We start from the raw sequence: 21,515 nt of genomic DNA, 5'->3' as shown, positions 1-21,515 counted from the left end.
AAAATATATTTTTTAATTAAAGAGAATTAGATACCACCTTAATGATTCAACTTAAAGTGTTTTTTTTTTTTTAAGATCGAGAAGAAAATTGTTTAACCCATGAATTAATGTGTTAGCAATAATACAAATTTCAGTTCTCTTCTTTGCATCTACATATTTTTACAAGTTACAAATAATTTCAAATTCTATAAAATAATGTCAAATCCCAAAATAAATCCAATCATTACATTAACCCAAATAAATAAATAAATAATCCTACATGAATCTTTAAAAAAACAATAAACTATCCATACCTAACAACAATCAATACAAATATAAAACAAAACAATATGGTGTTTTCTATACTATACATTGTTTTAAGCTAATCTCCTAGTGTTACTCTATCTTTGCATTTTAGACAGGTTTTTTCTAATGTTTGAAGACCTAGCCAAATGATATGAATACGAAAACTCTAACTCATAACCTTTCAAACATAAGTTCTTGTGCTCTATTCCTGACCTAGACGAGTCTTTGAAACAAATGATTCAATAACAATTGTCATGAATCATTAGTTACTTGAAGTTGATTGAGCCTAGCATACCAAATAGAATGTAGAATCATATGAAACAAATCATACCTGACAACATCTTTTCCATTCCAATGAAAATGCTTTTGAACCATCTTCACATTATTCCTCATCTCAACATATTTCTTCATAGGAATCCCCATCAAGATCTCCTTCAATCTAGGAATCTCCTTTTCCGCCACCCTTACCGAAAAAGCGTTCCATTCCAGCACTTCATTCATCGGAGGGACAAAATTGTCCGCAATAATAACAGGGACACATTCGTAATATATCGCCTCAACTATCCTCGGACTGTTCACTTCATATCCCATAGGACAAAGACAGTATCGACTCGATTTCATGTGTTCTACGTAAGACATTGCTTTTTTCTTTGGAAGAAGACCGTAGATTCTCATGTCTTTGTCTTTTTCGTGCCAAAACTCGTGAAGGATTGGCCGAACTCTCCCATGCATGTGGCCTGCGAAGAATGCGAGAATTGGACGCTTTGAAACTTTATTGCCTCCGATTCCTCGGAGGGGTCTTCTTCGATTTCTTATGGTGGTTTCTGGAAGGGATACGTCTTTTCCTTGAATGAAGATTCCTTCGGATGAATCTGCGTTGCATAGTGCCTTGATTGTGTTCTTTGTTAGTTCTTCGTGCTCTTTAAGTGTATAAGGACCCTGTACATACAAAATACAAATGAGATATCAAATAACATGTTGTTATCAAAATAACTAAGTAAATGAACACGGTCTTGGCTAAAAGGATGTTAGGACTTAGGACCCATATATATTCAAAAGAAAAGAAAAAATTAAGGTATTTTTATAGTGATTGATGATAACAGGATGAGTTATTTGACATTAAATTCAAATAATCTATTATATGAAACAAGGCCATGGAAATAACCCACCACCCAAATAACTCTTTCATCAATCAGATCATCCATTCGAAACATAAAGAATACTACTTTCTGGACCGGTCACTATTTTACCTATACTAAATAAGGTTATTTGAAAATAATGAATAAAAGGATATTAGAAACACCAAAATTTTACTTTCTGAATCCATCCATGTATTTACCTATGCTGAACAAAGTTATTTGAAATGATGAAAAAAATCTTCAATAAAAAGATATTAGAAGCCCAAAAACTCTACTTTTTTTATCCATCCCTGAATTTACCTATAATGAACAAAGTTATTTGAAAATAATGAATAAAAAGATATTAGAAGTATAAATATATAATGAAAAATTATTAATAGAAAAGAATTATAATATTTTATCTTTTGATTGATATGATAATGGTTGGTTATTTGAGATGAAATTCAAATAAACCAAGTTGAAACAAGGCCAAAGAAACAGTCAATGATTTTTTTTTTTGAATAATTTGAATCTTACCCAGTCATGACAAGCGACGAGGAAATGATCGGATCCGTGAGTCCTGTTCCAAAAGGGGTACTTTGCAGCAATTCTGTTAACATAATCTCGAAGGAATATGGATAGTTGTTTCATGTTATGTGAGTCAGGGACATATAGAGCAATTTGTAACTGACGAGCACTATATGGGAGATAGAATAAGTGAGCCTTTTCTGGTTCCTTTGTCACGAATTGCTTGTTTCCTTCCATTAACTTCATAAACCATCCTTCAGATGAATAAATTCCTTGTAAATAAGGTTGATGGAAAATTGGTCTCTTTCCATCTTTGTATATGTATACTTTAAGTATGCCTTCCATTAGCTCATAACTCCTGTAATAATAATATTAATAATATCAACCACGTTCAATTCCTATCAATTTGTGCCATTATTTACCCCATTTGGAAACTCTGATTCTGTTTCCACTTACAAATATCAGAGCTCAGCCTATTCTTACCATGGTTAGTTAACTGCTGATAAGTTGTTAATAACGGTTATTTTCTTCTTTAGAACTCACTATATAGATAGATTTGTCATAGTTAGTAAATTGAGATCAATAATTCTAGCTTCTATTCTACAATTTTTCACAAAGATTGGTCTCAATAATGGGTAACTAGGTTATATGAATGCCTATATGCAGAAACAAAAACTGCATCTCAGCTAGGATTAGCTTTGTTTATATCGATTTCAGAAATAGAAACAATTTAGGTAAAATCAACACCATTGGTGGTAACAAATAGTTTGCTATTCTAAGTTTCGGTAGAAAAAAATGATTCAAATAATTGATCACAAATGTACTAATATATGTACCTCTGGAAAGTGGAGACATTCCTGAAGATTGGGGCGTATAGATCAGGGTCTGGATTATCAACGACAGATGAGATGTTATTCATTTGTTGTTTTGCATAATTCAGTTCTTCATTTGGTACCATGGCCAAATCTTTTCCCTACAACCATAATTAAATAAACTTCAATAAAAGAATATGGAAAGCTTAGAAGTAATATTTAGGACAGTTATAAATTATAACCTTCTGCTGAATATCCTTCTGTGTTGTAACATTGTCTTCGTCTTCTACGATGGGTACTGATTGATTCGAGCTCATGGATAAGTTGTGGGAGACAACAGCAGCTAGATGAAGGTTTTCGATATTTTCAAACTGAACAATGTGCTGGTTAATTTCCTTTAAGTGCACTTTAGGGTTCCAAGTTTTGTTTGAAGAAATCATTTCTTCTGGTGAGTAAACCCATAAGTTCAGTGGATAAGAAAGTATATGAATTTGAAAGAAGACACCAGCAGTTGTGATTATGGAAAAAAGTATTAGCAGCTTCTTCCAATTTATTCTATACATCAGGATTATAAAGATTTGCTGCATTAATATGTTCATTTTGTTACTGAATCAAACAGAGATTTTCGTTTGTTCCATGAGAATGCCACTACGAAAATCATCATCATTACAGAAGTCCTGCAGAAAAAAATTGAATTGAGGATATTTTTCTTATCAATTCTTCTCCTCACTAACATAGAAGAACAAATAGAATAGTCTACAATCATTTTTTCTTTGTGCCTAAGACAAAATAGTGGTTACTTTTCATAGAAGTTGTTGAAATTTTAAGTCTATTATTGAAAAGACAACAATTACCTGGATTGCATGTGCAACCATGCTTATTAAGCATGTGGAATAAGCAAAATGCATGTCAAGAATATTGTTTATACAGATCAACCTATCATGTATACATAATGATACCAAAATGTCTACCTATTTCAGAGAGTTTTCCTCTTATTGATCCAAGAAAAACAAATGAAAATCAGGAGAGCAAACAAAGTATATATAATTAATTTAGTTATTTATTATATATAATTCTACTTTTGATTTTGTTTTGAAAAATTAAGGGGAAAACAAAGCTCATTTAAATAATTATTTTAGTCATTGATTGATATAATTTAGTAATAACTAAACAAAATAAAAATAAAAAGTAATTTGAGTCATTTATTTTTTTATCTGAAATAAGTTAACAAGAACCCTTTAATTTAAAACGTTCTTAGTAAAAACCCTTTAACTTAAGACGTTCCTAGTAAAAATCGAATTTGAAACTTTTGATCTCTTAGGCAAGACACTCCCAACTTGAGATTAATTTAAGTCATTTTGAAAAATCCATAAAACTAAGAGTTCTTGCAAATTTATTAGGAGGGAAAATGAAATTCTTTTAAAAAAATTAATCATATTTATGCACCTAGACTGTAAACTTTATTAGGAAGGTAAGTCAACAACCACCACACAAGGATAAACTTTGAATACCAAGTCTTGGTTAGGTATGATTCTCTTTTCAACCAATATATATATATATATATTAAAGGATAAAACAATTTCATTGATCCACTAAATTGCGAAAATCGCAATATAACGATGAAAACTCATAAATTATTCGAAATCTACATGTTCATCCACATAAATTATTACTAGTCCAGGATTACTTCAGAAGCCGGTGAAGCAATTGGACAGTATTATTACGCTCATACAAAGTTTAATTTAATACAAAACAGGAATAAATTAGCATTAATTATCTAACCATGACATATTTTATTAATTTTTAAACATCCTTGAATGAGTTAAATCTGAAAATTCATTCATCATCCAAAATCAACCAGACGGATGGATGTTAATTTCTCAAATATGGTCTTAGCTTCCGATTCTTAATGCGAACCAACAAAATATCATTATCAAAGATAGAACAGAAGAACTAGTCAATAATCAAGCTCCTAATTCAATCGCAGAAAGTGAAATTCGAATAAACTAATTCATACATGTATAGTAACTACAATCATATGATATGCATCATCAGTTTGTATTCATACAGACAGATAGATACCTATAATATGCGTGTAATTTCAAAAGAGAGATTTCGTAAGTCGTAATCGTACCTCAATTGTAAGAGAATAATAGATCGAAGAAGTCTTGAAGAAAACTCCGGTCCGGTGAGGCGTCGGAGGAGAAACTGAATCGGAGGATTCCGATGACTCTTAATGCGAACCAGCTGGAAAAAGAAAAGTCACTAAACCGACTAACAAAATATCATTATCATAGAACAGAAGAAGAACTAGTCAATAATGAAGCTCCTAATTCAATCGCAGAAAGTGATATTCGAATAACTAATTCATACAGGTCGTAACTACAATCATATGCATCATCATTCATCAGTTTGTATACATAAAAAAACAACACGCGCATAGATATCTAGATACCTATAATTTCACAAGATAGATTTCGTAAATCGTAATCGTACCTCAATTGTAAGAGAATATTAGATCGAAGTCCTGAAGAAAACTCCGGTCCGGTGTGGCGTCGGAGAAGAAACTGAATCGGAGGATTCTTAATGCGAGCCAGCTGGAAAAAGTCACTAAACCGACTAACAAAATATCATTATCAAAGAACAGAAGAAGAACTAGTCAATAATGAAGCTCCTAATTCAATTGCAGAAAGTGAAATTCGAATAAACTAATTCATCGTAGCTACCTACAATCATATGCATCATCATTCATTCATTCATCAGTTTGTATACATACAGAACAACACGCGCATCGATAAATACCTATAATATGCGTGTAATTTCAAAAGAGAGATTTCGTAATCGTACCTCAACTGTAAGAGAATAATAGATCGGAGAAGTCTTGAAGAAAACTCCGGTCCGGTGAGTCGTCGGAGAAGAAACTGAATCGGAGAATTCCGATGATTCTTATTATTGAAGTAAAAACTGAAAAGCAAGCTCTGGCTAAGAGAGAGAAAGATGTGGAGGGAAAAAAAGGATAGCGCCGGTGACGGTAACGGCTGCGATATTTATACTTGCAGTTATCCATTGATTTTTGCCTTTTGGAACTCCGTTGATGACTTTTCTTCTTTTTGAAACTTAGAATTTCAGCATTTTTTATTCATATTATTTCAATATTTTCTATTACCTTAATTTAATTGTTCTACCTAAAGTTTTACATGCCATAATCAGACAAAATTTGAAAATATAACTTTAAAGATTGTTTTTAAAATCTCCTTTAAAATAATACTCAAATTTAAAATCAGACAAAGATTCAGAGTAAAAAAGTATAAATATATCTTCAAAGTTAATTCAAGTGACATAATTTTTTAATTCTTATTAAAAAAATTTATCCTAACATAACTTTCTAACTTTTTTTTAAAATTTAGTTTTTATTTAATTCTTAAAAAATAATAAAACTCACCTTTATTCGTTGCTCGTTTTAATTAATAATTTTTTTTACATCTACTTAAAAAAAAAAAAAAAAAAAATCAAACCCACCCATCTTTAATTCTTGAATTAGTATATGTTACTGTCATATTAAAGTTTGAACTCTATAATATTTAAGAAACTATACTATATTACTTTTATTAATTATAATATAAAATTATTATATATTTTTAATATAATATAAAATATAACCTATTAAAAAAAAGATATGAATCATTTTTTTTAATTATTAATAAAAAAAAATCTAATTTAAAAAGGGAAGCATAAATATAAAAATAAGCTAGTCATCCCAAATAAAAGAAAAAAAATAATCAAAGCAATCACAAAATACAATTTCAATATTATTTGCATGTTGAAAAGATAGGTCATTAGATCATTTTTTTAAATCACATTAATTTTATTTTCATTTTTTAAAGCTCTGGTTATAAAAAGAAATAAGTAATTTTTCAATGAAAATTTGAATGCCATTATTATGCTGATTAAATAAATAGTCTAGCCTTGATTGAACACCTTACTTATTTTATTTTTTCTTTCTAAAATTGTCATTTTACATTTAAAATATTGATTAATATAGAGGTGTATTGCAATTTAATCATTTTTCTAATTAAAAAAACATTAGACATTATTCAAATTTTAAACTTTTATCCAATATGCTTAATATCTTTTACAAAGCTCAAAAAATTTACAAACCGAAGTTCTAAATTTGTTATTTATCCCTTATATTTCATGTCACTCGGCTTAGAATAATTTATTTAGGATAAATTGTGGTTAAAATTGATCAATATTAAATCAAAGGAGTTAAAAGGGCAAGAGAATAGAGGAGTCTCAACACTGAACCAAAACTTCTCTTCCAAAACTTGTAATTGGCACATGATTAGTTTTCCATTCATGGGAAAAAATCAAATCAAATCAAATATAAATGTCATTATTCATCTTAAAACAAAATCATATATAAATCAAATGTCATTAACCGAAGGGTTAGGGCAGTTGAACCAGGTGCATAACCGGGGCAAATGATCGTCATTTACATTAAAATTCAGCTGAACCGGGTGCACGAGGGAATGGTATTGCATCTCTTATATTCTCTATACCTGTTGCAAATTGCACAAGTCTTTCAAATCCCAATCCAAATCCTGCATGAGGAACTGGAGTAGAAGATAGTGTTATTAGTATAATAAACTCAAAATTCAACATACAACAAGAGCTAAATTCATGGAGCAAATGTATATAAATATAAATAGCTGACCTGAACCATATCTCCGCAAATCCAGATACCACCAATAGTTTTCTTTATCAAGCTTTAATTCATCCAGTCGATTTTCCAGATATCCTAATCGTTCTTCTCTTTGGCTTCCACCAATAAGCTCACCAATCTGAATGGGAAAAAGATGTATCAATGAGTAGAGAATCCGGAGGGATTCATTAGCAACATTTTGGATTAATTGGGACACTTGACCAAAATGGAAATTTCTTGTATTTAGTTTTGATGGTGAGCTTCAGAAGGTTGATACCCCTAAGAACGCAAAATTCATTGAAAGAAATCATACCCGAGGAACCAACAAATCCATGGCGGCTACTGTCTTCCCATCATCGTTTTCCCTCATATAAAATGCCTTTATGTCCTGGAATTCATCATTTAAGGATGTTTGAGAAAATATACTTTCAAAAGCAGAAATTCAATAGAAATATAAATAAATAAAAACCTTGGGGTAATCTCTTATTATAACTGGACATCCTTTGAAAGCTTGTTCAGTTATATAGCGTTCATGCTCGCTTTGCAAGTCACATCCCCATTTCACCTATACACAAAATAGACATGAAATCAAACACTTCAGAGAGGAGCAACCGGATATTCCACAGTGACGATCTTTCTAAACAATTAGTAGCAGATACATGATCATTTCTCTCCAGTTCTATCATTTAAGTACTCTGCTCTCAATTGCCCCCATTCTGGAGTGTAAATGGATAGTAAACGATGAACACAACAAGAATTGGTACGCAGAAGTACCGGAAATTCAAATTTTTTATTTGCTTTTAAGAGTAGTTCAACGGCATCTGTATATGTCAACTGCACAAACTTCTTCTCTACAACATCCTGTCAAGGAAAATATGAAAGAATCATTCATAAAATGAAGAAGATGATAAGAACATACTCCTTGTCTCAAAAAAAATGTACTTACGTTTAGTCGGTTGATAATTCCCTTCTCAATCCAAGTATCGAAAAATTCCATGTCCTCCTTGCAGTTTTCTAAGATATATTTCACCTAGCATGTTTTTATTTACTATTTTAGAAATTACAATGCCCAGTGGAAGGGTGTATATCTCCATTAGATTTAATTGATATAAGATATGAAGAGTAACATACTACATACTGGAGATAGGCAGTGGCACAGGCCATGTCATCATTAAGATCAGCAAATGCAAGTTCAGGTTCAATCATCTGATGAAAGTGTAAAAAGTTCAACGAAAAATAATCCAAATATGAAGTTAAGGAAGAATAAAAGGAAATAAAATAGGAATATAAACCAAACAAAGGGAAATCAATAGTACCCAGAATTCAGCCAAATGTCTGGCAGTGTTGGAATTTTCCGCTCTGAAGGTGGGTCCAAATGTATAAACCTGGAAAATGAGGCGATAACTATATAGAGTAAGAAGAAATGAACTATCACAAAACAAGATTTAGTCAACTGGAGAGAAATTTCAGGGTAAGCATGTGGTGGGAATATACTCACATCTGTAAGAGCAGTAGCATATGTTTCAGCACTAAGCTGACCTGAGACCGTTAAGAAAGCCCGCTTCCCAAAGAAATCCTACAATTAAACAAAAGAAACTAACATCTTAATGTTTTACTATGAAAAATCTTACTAAATGGACTGTAACAGTATAACCATCACTAAACAACATACAAACAACTCATACACAACTGATGAATCTGTTCCGGTTCAAAATGGAGAATGGGAATGAGAGGGTGGAGATTAAGTTTCTATTCACTATCAAATCATATCATATCATTTTATGCATATCCTTGTACAAATCTACTATCATTTTTCTTTACCAATCATGAATCAAAAATACCTATCCTATCCAGCAAGCCTAACCTTCTTTTGGAGAGAGAAAATGTATTTTTTTTCGTTTCTTTTTTGTGGCAAGGCCCAGGATTGAAAATTTTCTAATTTTTTCATCTAATTTCCTTAAGTTCGAGCAATGAGTAATGTGCAATGTTTTCCACCATCCGGTTTGACGTTTTCTTTTAAGGTGTTATGGGGTATTTTTGGACCCTCTTGTATTTGCAATTGATTAATTGACAAAAACATTATGACTTGTATTGAACGGTTTGGTTGTTTTTTTTCCCACAATTAATACGAGATTCATGTTAACATTTGGACCTATTAAGAGTTTCTTTCTTTTCAAAACTATAACGATTCCAACCCTTAGCCATTAGATCTCCTTCCATCTCAACCCTCTATTATAATTAACCTAACACTTGTTATAGAATCGTGTAAACAACAACTTATGTTCCCTTAATCAGAACATAGTAAAAAAACAATTCTTGGTAACATTACACATCGAAAAAGTCATTGCAGTTACACAGCCATAGTGGTCTAAAAACTTTTATTACAAAACAATATCATGAACAGATGAAATGTAGTTCATACTTCATACTGTTAAAGTAACAGTTCAGTTCAGGTTAAATGACTAGAATTTAATTTCACTAACCTGTGACCAATCCACAAAACCATCACTTGTCTTAGGAATAGCATCAATGGGATTATTAGCATGTTCTTGAGAGGTGGGGATCTGTCAAGTAAACAAGAATTTCTCAAAAAAAAAACTATAAGTTAGGAATATTACTCTACAGATTAAATTTATCCTGCAATATGAAATTGCATATGATGTGGATTAGTAAACAAAAAGCATTAAGTGCCATATATAAACAGGCTTAGTGGCGTGAGGAAGAACTAACTATTCGGATCAGGAAAAAGGTAAGGATACAATGAAAGACCTTAGGAGGAAACAACTAAAAAGAAGATATGCAAAAGACTGAAGCAAATAAGACGTGATGGTCAAACTGTTGAGAAACCTAAACTCAGGCAACCTTGGGTGGTCATGGGGAAAAGCAAAAAATGTTCTTTATGATAGACGACGGTGTGATATAAAGTTCAAAATCAGTCCACAAAAAATATGACAAATTATAATATGCATAAAGTATGTTGACTAGGAATGCACATTTTTTTTAAATATACTGACAATTTGCATCTATTATTGACAAATTCTACCTTTGTAAGATTAAAAAGAACGGTTCTGGCATGATCTAAGTAATAAGTATGCACACCCTAGCCAATATTAAAATGAAGATCAAAAGGTAAGCTTACCAAAGTAGTGACACAAAACATTTCACCGGCTCCTTCACAATCTGATGCAGTAATGATAGGACTTGAGATCCAAACAAATCCATTTTCTTGAAAAAATTTATGTGTAGCATAGGATAAAGCATTCCTCACCCTTGCAACCTGGAGTCGTTTGTTTCCAAAATACAAGGAAAAAATAAATGATCAAACCCTAATTTGACATATGTCAGAATAAGATACCACAGAAATCAAGACATTTTCAGCCAAAAAAAAAAGAGAAGAAACAGATTCTCCAAAAAAGGGGAGAACATGCATCCCAAGTTTCAACCATGACCAAAAGGCATCTTTAGATATATATTTTTCTAAATAAGATGCACCAAAACATTGCAGATGAAATCAAAATCAGAAGATGGTCCATCTAGACTGAGGCTAATTTTTCTCTCTTTTTTTTCCTGAAAAACAGGGTTTATTCCATGGAGGCTAGCACGACCCCCCACAGCCATGAACCCCTTTCCAACAAAGCGTTCTTAGTGAGAATCGAGCCTGAGACCTTTGGTCTCTTAGGCAAGACTCTTTCGACTTTGATCTAGACTGAGGCTACTCTTAACATAAAAAGAACCAAACCTTACCGCACCAAAAGTGTTTGTTCTTGGACGAAGATGGGCCTTACTTCTCAAGAATTCTCTGCTGACTCTTTTCTTTTGGATGGGGAAGGATGAATCACATGTACCAATCTGCAAGTGTATGGAAAATTGAAGTCAGTTGCAGATAACAAAGGATATCTGAAAAAGGAAGGACAAGTGACAGAGGGCTTGCATAGAAGGTTAAGATATCCTAGTTGGCAATTAACTATTTTCTTAACAGGTGAAAGCTTTTAAGAGACTTAACATGTTTGTACAAATATTGACTTTTTTATCACTAAATCGTATTCATATGATTGATTGCCTATAGTCACTATAGCTGAAATTAATAAAAGCCATATCCTTAGAAGTTGTAACCTATAGGATACCCAACACAAGTCACATTTAAACCTACTTCTGAGCTACGAAATCTTTCTTTTTCTTTCAAATGTTGGTCAAAGCCTGGTTGCTTTGTATGAGAACACTAGTAACCAAAATACTTTCCTTCTATGTTTCGACGATGTTTGTGCTTTCAGGATCCCAAAAATTTAAATTTATACTTCATTTTTTTTTCAACTTCCATTGTTTTTAAATAGAATGCCAACTTTTCATGTCAACTCCTTGGAACAGACAAAATTTCATTACCGTTTCGAGCTTTTCCACCTTCAATTCAACTTTCTGCTTCGATCCCTGGCTAGGTACTAGTGTTCCTCGTATGCGTACAGATGCACCAGTTGCAAGCAAGCCATCCTCAACCTGATAAGACCTAGGAAATAGGTCAATAACATATCAAAGGATACCAGTGTACAAGAAACTAAACCTAAACATGACTTCAAATTTTCAACTTTTTAATCTCAATCAAATTGGTTTTCAATATTATTCAGTTACCTGATGATAACCTTCAGATTCTGAGCTCATAACGCATTGGATATTTGAAAGACATGAACCATCATTAACCTGTTAATTCGAATTGAACCCATGAATACTAATTTCACTCTTCTATCATACAACAATAGGGTGACATAATTTCAACCATCTCACCTCAACGAATGTGACACTGCTTTGAACGCGAAGTGTCCGAACCCAACCTTTAACAACAATAGTCTGCCCCAATCGGTCCAAACCCTCGTCAGGCCCACTCTTTATATCTACAATCTTCAACCTTTTACGGAACTCGCCAACTCTATCACTGACCCCCGGAGTCTCTACTGTCTCGCTGGATGAAAGAGCTCCGGCAACCAAGTTACTGAAAGACCGGCGTTCGGATGGAGAAAAGGGTGATGTTTTACGTGGTAATTCAGATGGAAAAGAACAGCAACGGACGAACTTTTGCGGATGGGTAAGGTAGGGGGTTAAAGATTTAGGATTAAGTGTGAAGTCCCATGGCTTTGATCGGCGATAAGCGGAGACGAAGCAGATCGTTGATAATGGTTTTAGCCGGAGAGTAAATGACGGTGATAATGCGGCGGCCATCCGAGACGGCGATGATATTGAAAATCGGTGTCTTTCTCTTCGTTTGACAAAATGATACACTTTGAGTGGCTCACGTTAGTGTTCTAACCGGTTGAACTGTTAGGATGATAATATGGATCGGGTTTCCGAATATCCTATATCAAGTATCAACCCGCTTATATTGCACTCACTCCAACGTCTTTTTCACAACGTCTTTTTCGGGTATGACAATAGTTACCCGTATATCCGATATTCATAGATACCGATGATGATTGAATTTGAGTATTCTAAATTGGATACTGATGATGAATGAATTTGAGTATTTTAAATTAAGGTCACATAATAACTTAAAAATTAGGTTCGAAAATGGGTACTTCAAGCGTTGGGTAAGATACCATTGCACGCCCTAAGCTCATCCTTGTCCCAAAACTTATTGATTTTTATTTTGACAAATGTGATAACATGATGGGTTATTGAGAATTCGGACTGGTTTTTGAAAACACATTCATTAAAAAAAAAAACTAAGTTATTAAATTTATTAATATGTATAATTAAAGTATATATTTCATCTACTATAACTAACTATAACATGGACGAATCTATGTAAGGGTTCGGATGTAAAAAAAAAAACTTACCAAATATTGGCTTAACTTAAATAATCTCTCTTACCTATTTCTACAATTTAGACAAATATTTCCTCTCATTTATTCAAAGTGTCTTATTTTAACTAATTAAAAATTAATTTAAAAAAAAATCATATATATTAAAGAAAAATTAATTAAAAAAATAGTTATTCAAAATAAGTATTACAAAATATTTGTTTATATTATTTAAAAATCTCTATGAAGGGGAAAGGAAAGAAAATAAAAGGAAATTATGGAGAATAAATAAATAAATATTTGATCTCTTTGATAATTTAAAAAAACAAGTAATGAATTAAATTAAAAAAAAACAAACAAATAGAGAATTTTGTCAACTAATATCCATATTAAGGGTGAAAAGAGAAAGAATTTGTTTTTTTTTTTCCATTATTTCTTCTTTTAATCATTTTTTATAATAAAATTCCCATTATTTAAAATCTAAAACCATTATTTCTTTTAATTTAATATAAGAACAAGGTATTTAAAATATATAAAATTTTAAATAAATTTATATTATTTTTATTTAAACCCGAGTTTTGAAAATTTTTAAACAAAATATTTTAAATAAAAATCCAATGACATTTAATCTATTATGAATTCCTATTTCATATATTTTATTACATGACACATGTTATTGATTAACAAAACATAAGAAAATCTCTAAACCTATGCCCATATCATGTTTTTGAATTATTTTCAAATACTTTATTAATCAAGAAGCTCTCTTTATCAAAACTTTTCTTGTTTTCTTGTAATTTTTATGTATTAACTTTAAAGCAACTCTTTTATATATCTTTCTATCTATTTATATGCATCATTAGTAAATAAAATGAATATTATTAGATTATTTTAAAAAAATGGTATTTTATAATAATTATAATTATCTGTATAAACTATTAAACTAAGAGTGAAATAATTATTTTTAATATTAAATATAAAATTTTGTCAATTTTTTTATTATACTAAATTTTTTTTGAATCATAATGTTATGACAAATATTAAAAAAAAAAATGTTTGTCAATTTAACCAAATTTGATATTCAAAGAAAAAACCGTTGAAGTCTTGAATACTTGAAAAGATTATTTTAATATTTTGTATTTAATAAAATAATGATTAGTAAGAAAGAAAAGGAGAAATTTGACTAAATGACCTTAAAAAATCATTAAATGAGCGGGTAATTACACAATTGACCATTTTAAAATATTTTGACGAAATTATTTCCGTCGCGTAACGCGAAGAGCAAGATCGTCTCGCGAAGGAAAAACATCTGAAAAAGTCCAAAATGATCGTGCTTTTCGCGTGACGATCGTGCCATTCGAGATAATTTCACAGACTTTCTATTCGCGTGACGAACCTCCTCTTACATTCTTTTTTAGCCTGGTTGGTTCTATCCAATTAGACAATCGCCATTTACGTTACGCAACGAGACAATTTCGTCAGAATATTTTGAAGTAGTTAAGACATTTTTAGGGTCATTTCGTTAAGTTTAAAATAAAAATAAAAATAAGCTAGTATAATTTTATTTGTATTTTTACTTCAATTAATAAGTATAAGAAAATAATAATTTAAGATATATATAAAGAAAGTTGTTTCGGCCATTAACACATAGAAATCGCAATCCTGCAATTGAAAGTTGAAACCCCACGCCATTACCAAATTCGAAACCCTAATTTATTTCTTATGGATACGACTCCTGTGCTTCTCAAGAAGAAAGAAGAAATGAGTAATCCCGTGGATTTATCATCTCTACCAGAGGAGGAAAGACAACAACTTCAAAAGCTTCAAGAAAGATTTAAAGAACATCAACAACAGCAGCAGCAGCAACAGCAAGTCGCAAATCATCCATCGCAGGTTCAAATTCAGCCGCCTTACGACCAACAATATCAACCTTATTACGGATATTATCCTTACCAACCACCACCGGCGCAATCCTCATTGCAACATCCTCCATTTCCACCTGATCATCAACATTATTACCATGACCATCGATTGCAACCCCAACAACAACAGTATTACCACACAGAGAATACCAATGCCTACCATCAACCAGATCCTCATCCACAACAACACCCACCTCAAATTGTCCCAATTTCTCATCCTCAATCTCAGCCTATGCCTCCGCCGGCAGGACAGATTCAGGTGCATCATCAACATAATGTTTATTATCCGCAAAATGGTAGGGGTGATGGAGATCAGCAGCAATCTGGTCCTTTGAATCCAGCTGCAGCCGCAGCTGTGTCTGCATTGTCGCAACTGATGCAGTTTGCTGGGACTATGGGAGATGCAGAGAGGGCATTAACGATGATTGGATTGCAAGCTAGTGGAATTGCTGGATATGGCCGGCCGCTACACCAAGATCCTGAGTCATTTTTACCAATGGTAGGTCTTCTGTGGACAAGGACAGTTGTTTTTCAGTAATTTGTATATTCAATAATACGTGCTTCTCTTTTTGTTTCTTTTTCTGATTATCTTTTGGATTTCATTGCAGTATGTTCTCTAATCTGAAAAGTATCTCATGTAATTGGTATTAACAACCAGCTTACAAGATGATAAGTAGTAAACTGAGCATGTTAATTTCAGGAGGTTGGTTTTCTTGTGCTAAAATATAGGAGACATGTTAACCCTTAATTAGATGCATTGGATTATATTCATGATTTATCAATGTCTGTTCAAATGACTAGTAAATTACTTAGATAATCTTGTGTTGGCAACCTTTTATTTGATTTGGTAATTGAAAGGGTTGAGATTCATGGGAACTAAATCTTCAACTTCTATTTGGAAAGAATGTCTTACATGAATAAAACAATCTTTGCAAGAGTGAAGGAAGTGTTAACATGTGTGTCCGTCGCATTCTTTGCTGGAACTTTCTTCATAGTTTATTTCCTATGAAATTGAGTTCAATTTATTCAGATAGTTCAACCAAGAGAGCTACTGACAAATAATAATTGGTCCTGTTCATATCTCTCACTTGTTTATGAGTACAACTCATATTGGTGCAAGTTAAAGCCTAAGACCAGGCTTTTTGGTTGAGCCGGTCAAGATGAGGAGCATGTGGCATTTGTGCCTGGTTTCACTTTGTGACCATGAACTGTGTTAGAAATGAACTCAAGGTTGGAATACCCATATCAGTTTTGAGCTTATCATGACAAGGTACTTTTGGACTCATGAGCAGTTGTTTGGAGTCCTTGTCATGATAGGCTCTTGTCTAACCCAAAATCCTTGCATAGGATGTCTCACCAGAATAATGGAGTGTCTGAACTATGTTGTTTGCCTACTAGGAGGATTTGAATCAGGAGCCTTTGTTCCTGTCTGCTTATCATCACATCCATGTCGTTTTGAATTCTTGATGGAGACTGGTTTCTTGCAAACTTGGTAAGATCCTTTGATTCTTTCTTATTTTTTCAATGTTATTGTTGCCAATGAGAGAGTATGCAATGGTTGTAAATAAAATGTTGCATCACAAGCCAATCAACTTTGATGTTCCCGTTTGAGGTGATTGGATTGTGACACCTTGTTATTCTACCACCATTTTGCACACTCTATCCCACTTTAAAGGGTAACATTTTATTTTGCACGAGTCATTATGGAGGGATGATATGGGCCATAAAAGTAATGAAATGAACAATACTGACCTATAAAATAGGATACACTTTCTTTTATTTTTTATGATACTAATTCAATGTTATTTTCCCTCAAAATTCAATGACATTGGACATTCCATTATAGTAGTGAGACAGAGAAATGGCAGTAACATTTTATCTATTTTTTTAGAAGGCAAAATTGTATAAATGGGAACGTGTCAAGTTGGCAAGTGAGATAAAATAATATACAGAAAAGGAATTGCACAATCTCATACTTAAATGTTGAAACCCATCCCTTTCTAATTGACATGATCCTTTTGATCCAATTGTTAGATTTCTTCCACACATTCATCAAACACTATTTCATTCCTCTTCATCAATACACCTAGGATGCATACAATAGGGAAGCGTTTATCTTCCTTCCACCTTTAGATTTTTCAATAGGCAGTAGAGTCTTGAAAAGATTCTTCAAAGAAGTGGAGTTGCATCACCATATATCCTTCTCAACTGTCATCTTCCACATTTTAAAAGGGAAAGGACAAAATAGACAAAGATAAAGTCATTCCTCTTGAAGTATACAAAGGCTCCATCTACTTGTCATTTGGATACCTTTGGTTTTAAGCTTTCCTTCCACATGCATGGCATCATGTAAGATCAACCAAGCATGAATTGAGACCTTTGGCGGAATGAGGTAACTCCATAGAATGCTCTAGTTGAAGTCATCACAAAGGGTATTCTCCCTTGCAGTTACTTTTAACTCAGAGATCCTTTTTGTTTATCAATTGAATGAAGTCTTGCTAATTTGTAGGTTCAAATCTATGATGGAATTTAATTAGGAAACTAACTTTGTGTGCACTTGTTCCCTAAGTTGCCTTCTGAAAGGGATGTTCCACTGATCATGAATCAGAAGTCCATCACCTTGAGCTTTTTGTTCAAGCCCATATTAACCAAAGTAATAAGACAAATATGATAATGTAGATAAAATTTAGAATAAATAAATGATCAATAGAGATAGTTAATTAATTTATTTATTTGTAAATGCCTAAACTAGTAAATTGTTGCATTAGTTTAGTTGGGATGTTAGTGTAAATACAATAATTAGGTTTAAATTAATGTTAATTAGAAGATACCTCTACATATACACACCTGCATATGTGGCTGCCTCCTCCTTATCATACCTGCGAGAATGAGAGAGATAGAAAGAGGAGGGGAAGAGGAAGAAGTTGGCAGGTACGTTTTCACCCATGTCACTAATTAAAAAAATATATAGATACCTATATATATATTTATTAATCTACATATGTTGCTCTATACATTGTTAAGTACTAATCTAATCAAATACTACAACTGCTGCGTCTTTTTATGTTCTGGGTCAGGGTGTGGCATTTTATAATAGTGATTGAATGAACACGGGGTGGAGGAATAATTTTTTATAATAGTGATAGAGTGAAATGGGATGGAGGGAGTATTATTTGTTGTAGATGAGTTACTATTTATTTGGGCCTTGTTCGAAACCTAGTTATGTAAATAATCAGGTGGTTATATCCAAATAGCCTTGTTCGAACTGGGTTATTAAAAAGTGGGTTATTTGGGTGAAAAGACATTAGGGGTATAAAAAAGAAATAGAAGGTATTTTGGTTCATGATTTGATTGATGAGGGAATGGTGGGCTGTTTGAGATTATCCCAAATAACCCAAAACGAACAAGGCTTTGTTTACAGAATTATCCACCTTGAAACTGTCCTTGTTCTCACTTGTTGCCATTGATTGCTACTCCTGATTTGAGAAGATGTTTTATAGTTGTTGAGATATGGTTGATATATTCATCAAGTTTTATATGTATGTTGCCGGTACTTTGATTTTGTACTGTGGCAGAGTTCAAAGTAAATTGTAATAGGAGCTTGTACTATTCGCTGAGGGACCCCTCTTGACTAACCTAAATTCATTGTATAGTTTCAAGTTGTATGCTATGCACCATGATGATGATATATGGAAGTTGTTTTGGATGAGATCAGATGTCTCACATTTTGGCTACAGTATGTTGAAGAAAATAACTGTAATTGATGAACTGTAGTTGGACAATCTGCATTCTCCCAGGAATTTTGTGTATACCTGCTGCGTTTTTATCACTTTGGACTATTCCTTGTTCTGTGCTATAATTTATCTATTAGATGGATGTATTCCTCTTCAAATGTGTTTGCAATTTGAAAACCTGCTCCCTAGAAAATTTTATTGTCTTCTTGGTTAGGAAATTTATAACTTCTGGTTGAGATTTGATTAGCCCTTGCATATTAGAACACAATTTTTTCTTGTATCATAGTAGTTAATTGTTTGATCCTTCTTCTTGTGTGGTAAGGACTCTGATTGCACTGAACTAAATCTTTAAAAAGAAAAACAGACTAAATCTAGTTTTTTGGTCATTATTAATTGGTATCAATATTGAAATGAAGCCATAGAACACTAGAAAATTATTCTTTCCCTGCATATTTCCTTATAAAATACTACTAGTCATCATTATCTCCTTATTTGCATTTTCACATGTCTATGCTTGGAACTGAAAAACAGTCATTGAAATTCTGTGGTAAGATTGAGGTTAATTTTTGTCATGTAAGTTCTGGACATGAAACTGTGTTTTCTAAATTGTGTTTTCTTAGGAGCTTGTTTGATCTTGGATTATTTGGAAAAAAATAAACTTGATTTGATGTAAAAGTGGTTTATTTGGATATAACAGATAATGGGACAGTGGATTATATCCCAATTAACTGATATCAAACAAGCTCTCAGATTCTACTTCATTTTGCAGGCTGGTCAATCTATGTACATGGGAGGTGATATAAGGGGCGGCGGTTTATCTTTCCCAAACAACCCCGAAGGAAGAATTAGGCAAAGAATTGGCAAGGGTAAAATTGGTCCTAAACTGCCATATTTCCCATCATCTATGCCAGAACCAACCGCTGCAAACAAGCTTCAGACTCCAGCCGCATGGTGCGATCTCTGTAAGGTTGAATGTACAAGCCTCGAAATCCTTAAGCAACACAAGAACGGAAAGAAGCACATGAAAAATCTTGAAAAAAGCGGGACATCTTCTTCTTCTGCTGTCGTGCAAAACAATCAGAACAATACTTCGACGACTCCTGTAGTAATTGATAGTAATGCCCAACCGCAAGTTAATGTAGAGAATAGCAATAACACAGTAGCTGGTCAAAAGCGCGAATCAAACCACAAAACGAAAGCTGCTGCTGGTGGTGCTAAGAGAGCGAAACTATCTGATATGCATAATCGTGCATTCGAGAATCCAAGACCGAAAGTGGTGGTTCCATTATTGTGCGGTCTATGTAATATCAAGTGCGATACACAAGAAGTTCTTAACAAACATTTATCTGGGAAAAAACATATCTCGAAACTGAGACGATATGAACCTCAACATCATCAAATGGCTTATGAACAAACAGGGATCCAATCTCTGTACCATCTTAACGCACCAATTGGAGTACCGCCGCATCATCCTTTGCATTTTCCTCAAGTTCATCAACCTCAATCGTATTACCCTCCTCTTCTTCCCGCTGCTGCTCATCATGGGATTGTGCCCTTTGCTGAAGGTAATCATCATAATCATCAGACTGGCTGAATTTACTTTAGGGTAATTTGAAATCTAAAATTCTTCTGTTTTTAAGACTAGTGTTCTCATCAAAACTAAAGACAATGATTTTTTGTTTTTTTTCCTTCATTTAGTGGAACATCCTTTATGAGACTAACTTGGGTATGTTACAAATACACATATTGACATGTTTTCACTTCTAGTAAAAGTAAATAAATAATAATAGGATAGTAAAAGTAAATATAGATTTGTGGACTTGGGTCGGGTCAGTAATGATTTAGAAATTCCTTTGTTGTATTCATACTTTTTATCAATGTGGTAAAAAATTAATAGACAATTCATTTAGAATTATTTTTTAGTATGATTTACAAATTAGGTTAAATAAAATATTGTTTATTAGAAATAGGAGATTATCAAATTGGGATTTTAAACATGGAGATTGGAGTCTCGTTTTAAAGATACACAATATCACATGGGAAAAAATCAGATTATTTATTTGAAAATTTATTTTTTTTATGTCAAAAATAAAAAACAAATATGTTTTGACAAAAATAAATTATAACTTGATGTTATCAAAAAAGTACATTTTTTTATCTATTTTTAAAATATTTTTTTTTTTATTTAATTAAATTATACTTCTAGTTTGAAATATATACAAAATTAATTATATGCATTTTCTTAATTTTGATAATTTGTAAAATTATGATACAATACTATTTTTTATCCAGATGAATTAATCTAAGTTTAGGTTGATTTTGAGACTAGGTTGATTTTGAGACGTTATAAATATATATATATATATATATAAATATATATATATATATATATATATAAATATATATAAATATATATATATATATATATATATATATATAAATATATATATATATATATAAATATATATATATATATATATATATATATATATTTTAAGTTAAAATAACAACTTCGATTTATGAATTTTTAATATATATAGTTTTTTTTTAAATATTTGTTATTTTAGATAAGACTTTTGTTAAACAAATATAATATCAAAAATAATGTTTGGGCAAGAATTGAAAATT

General features: G+C 32.0%; 3 protein-coding genes across 5 annotated transcripts; 1 reads left to right on the top strand and 2 right to left on the bottom strand.

Moving 5' to 3' along the window:
* Nucleotides 1–116: 116 nt before the first annotated feature.
* LOC124933620 (probable glycosyltransferase At5g03795) lies at nt 117–5,757 on the bottom strand. Of its 3 annotated transcripts, none has more exons than XM_047474054.1 (7): nt 5,591–5,757; nt 5,240–5,362; nt 4,878–4,990; nt 2,986–3,420; nt 2,768–2,904; nt 1,941–2,289; nt 117–1,224 (listed from the first exon to the last, which is right to left on the bottom strand). In XM_047474054.1, the coding sequence occupies exons 4-7, from the start codon at nt 3,340–3,342 to the stop codon at nt 538–540; spliced, it is 1,530 nt and encodes a 509-aa protein (XP_047330010.1). In that variant the 5' UTR covers nt 3,343–3,420; nt 4,878–4,990; nt 5,240–5,362; nt 5,591–5,757; the 3' UTR covers nt 117–537. The 3 variants fall into 3 exon arrangements, with proteins under 3 accessions (XP_047330010.1, XP_047330009.1, XP_047330011.1); XM_047474053.1 differs by having other exon boundaries at nt 5,240–5,353; XM_047474055.1 differs by having other exon boundaries at nt 5,240–5,340.
* A 1,288-nt stretch (nt 5,758–7,045) lies between these two features.
* Nucleotides 7,046–12,750, bottom strand: LOC124933957 (asparagine--tRNA ligase, chloroplastic/mitochondrial). Its single transcript, XM_047474409.1, has 15 exons — nt 12,222–12,750; nt 12,069–12,137; nt 11,826–11,936; nt 11,190–11,294; nt 10,585–10,722; nt 9,929–10,009; nt 8,944–9,021; nt 8,762–8,830; nt 8,577–8,651; nt 8,392–8,475; nt 8,220–8,306; nt 7,915–8,010; nt 7,759–7,833; nt 7,458–7,584; nt 7,046–7,356 (listed from the first exon to the last, which is right to left on the bottom strand). Exons 1-15 carry the CDS (start codon nt 12,651–12,653, stop codon nt 7,241–7,243), a joined length of 1,743 nt encoding a protein of 580 aa, XP_047330365.1. The 5' UTR covers nt 12,654–12,750; the 3' UTR covers nt 7,046–7,240.
* Nucleotides 12,751–14,892: 2,142 nt separating this feature from the next.
* Nucleotides 14,893–20,606, top strand: LOC124936456 (zinc finger RNA-binding protein-like). Its single transcript, XM_047476957.1, has 2 exons — nt 14,893–15,652; nt 19,657–20,606. The coding sequence occupies exons 1-2, from the start codon at nt 14,954–14,956 to the stop codon at nt 20,479–20,481; spliced, it is 1,524 nt and encodes a 507-aa protein (XP_047332913.1). The 5' UTR covers nt 14,893–14,953; the 3' UTR covers nt 20,482–20,606.
* The last annotated feature ends 909 nt before the right edge of the window (nt 20,607–21,515 follow it).

This window comes from Impatiens glandulifera, chromosome 4 (assembly GCF_907164915.1).
Source record: "Impatiens glandulifera chromosome 4, dImpGla2.1, whole genome shotgun sequence".
NCBI lineage: Eukaryota > Viridiplantae > Streptophyta > Magnoliopsida > Ericales > Balsaminaceae > Impatiens > Impatiens glandulifera.
This window is presented reverse-complemented; position numbering and strand designations above follow the sequence as displayed.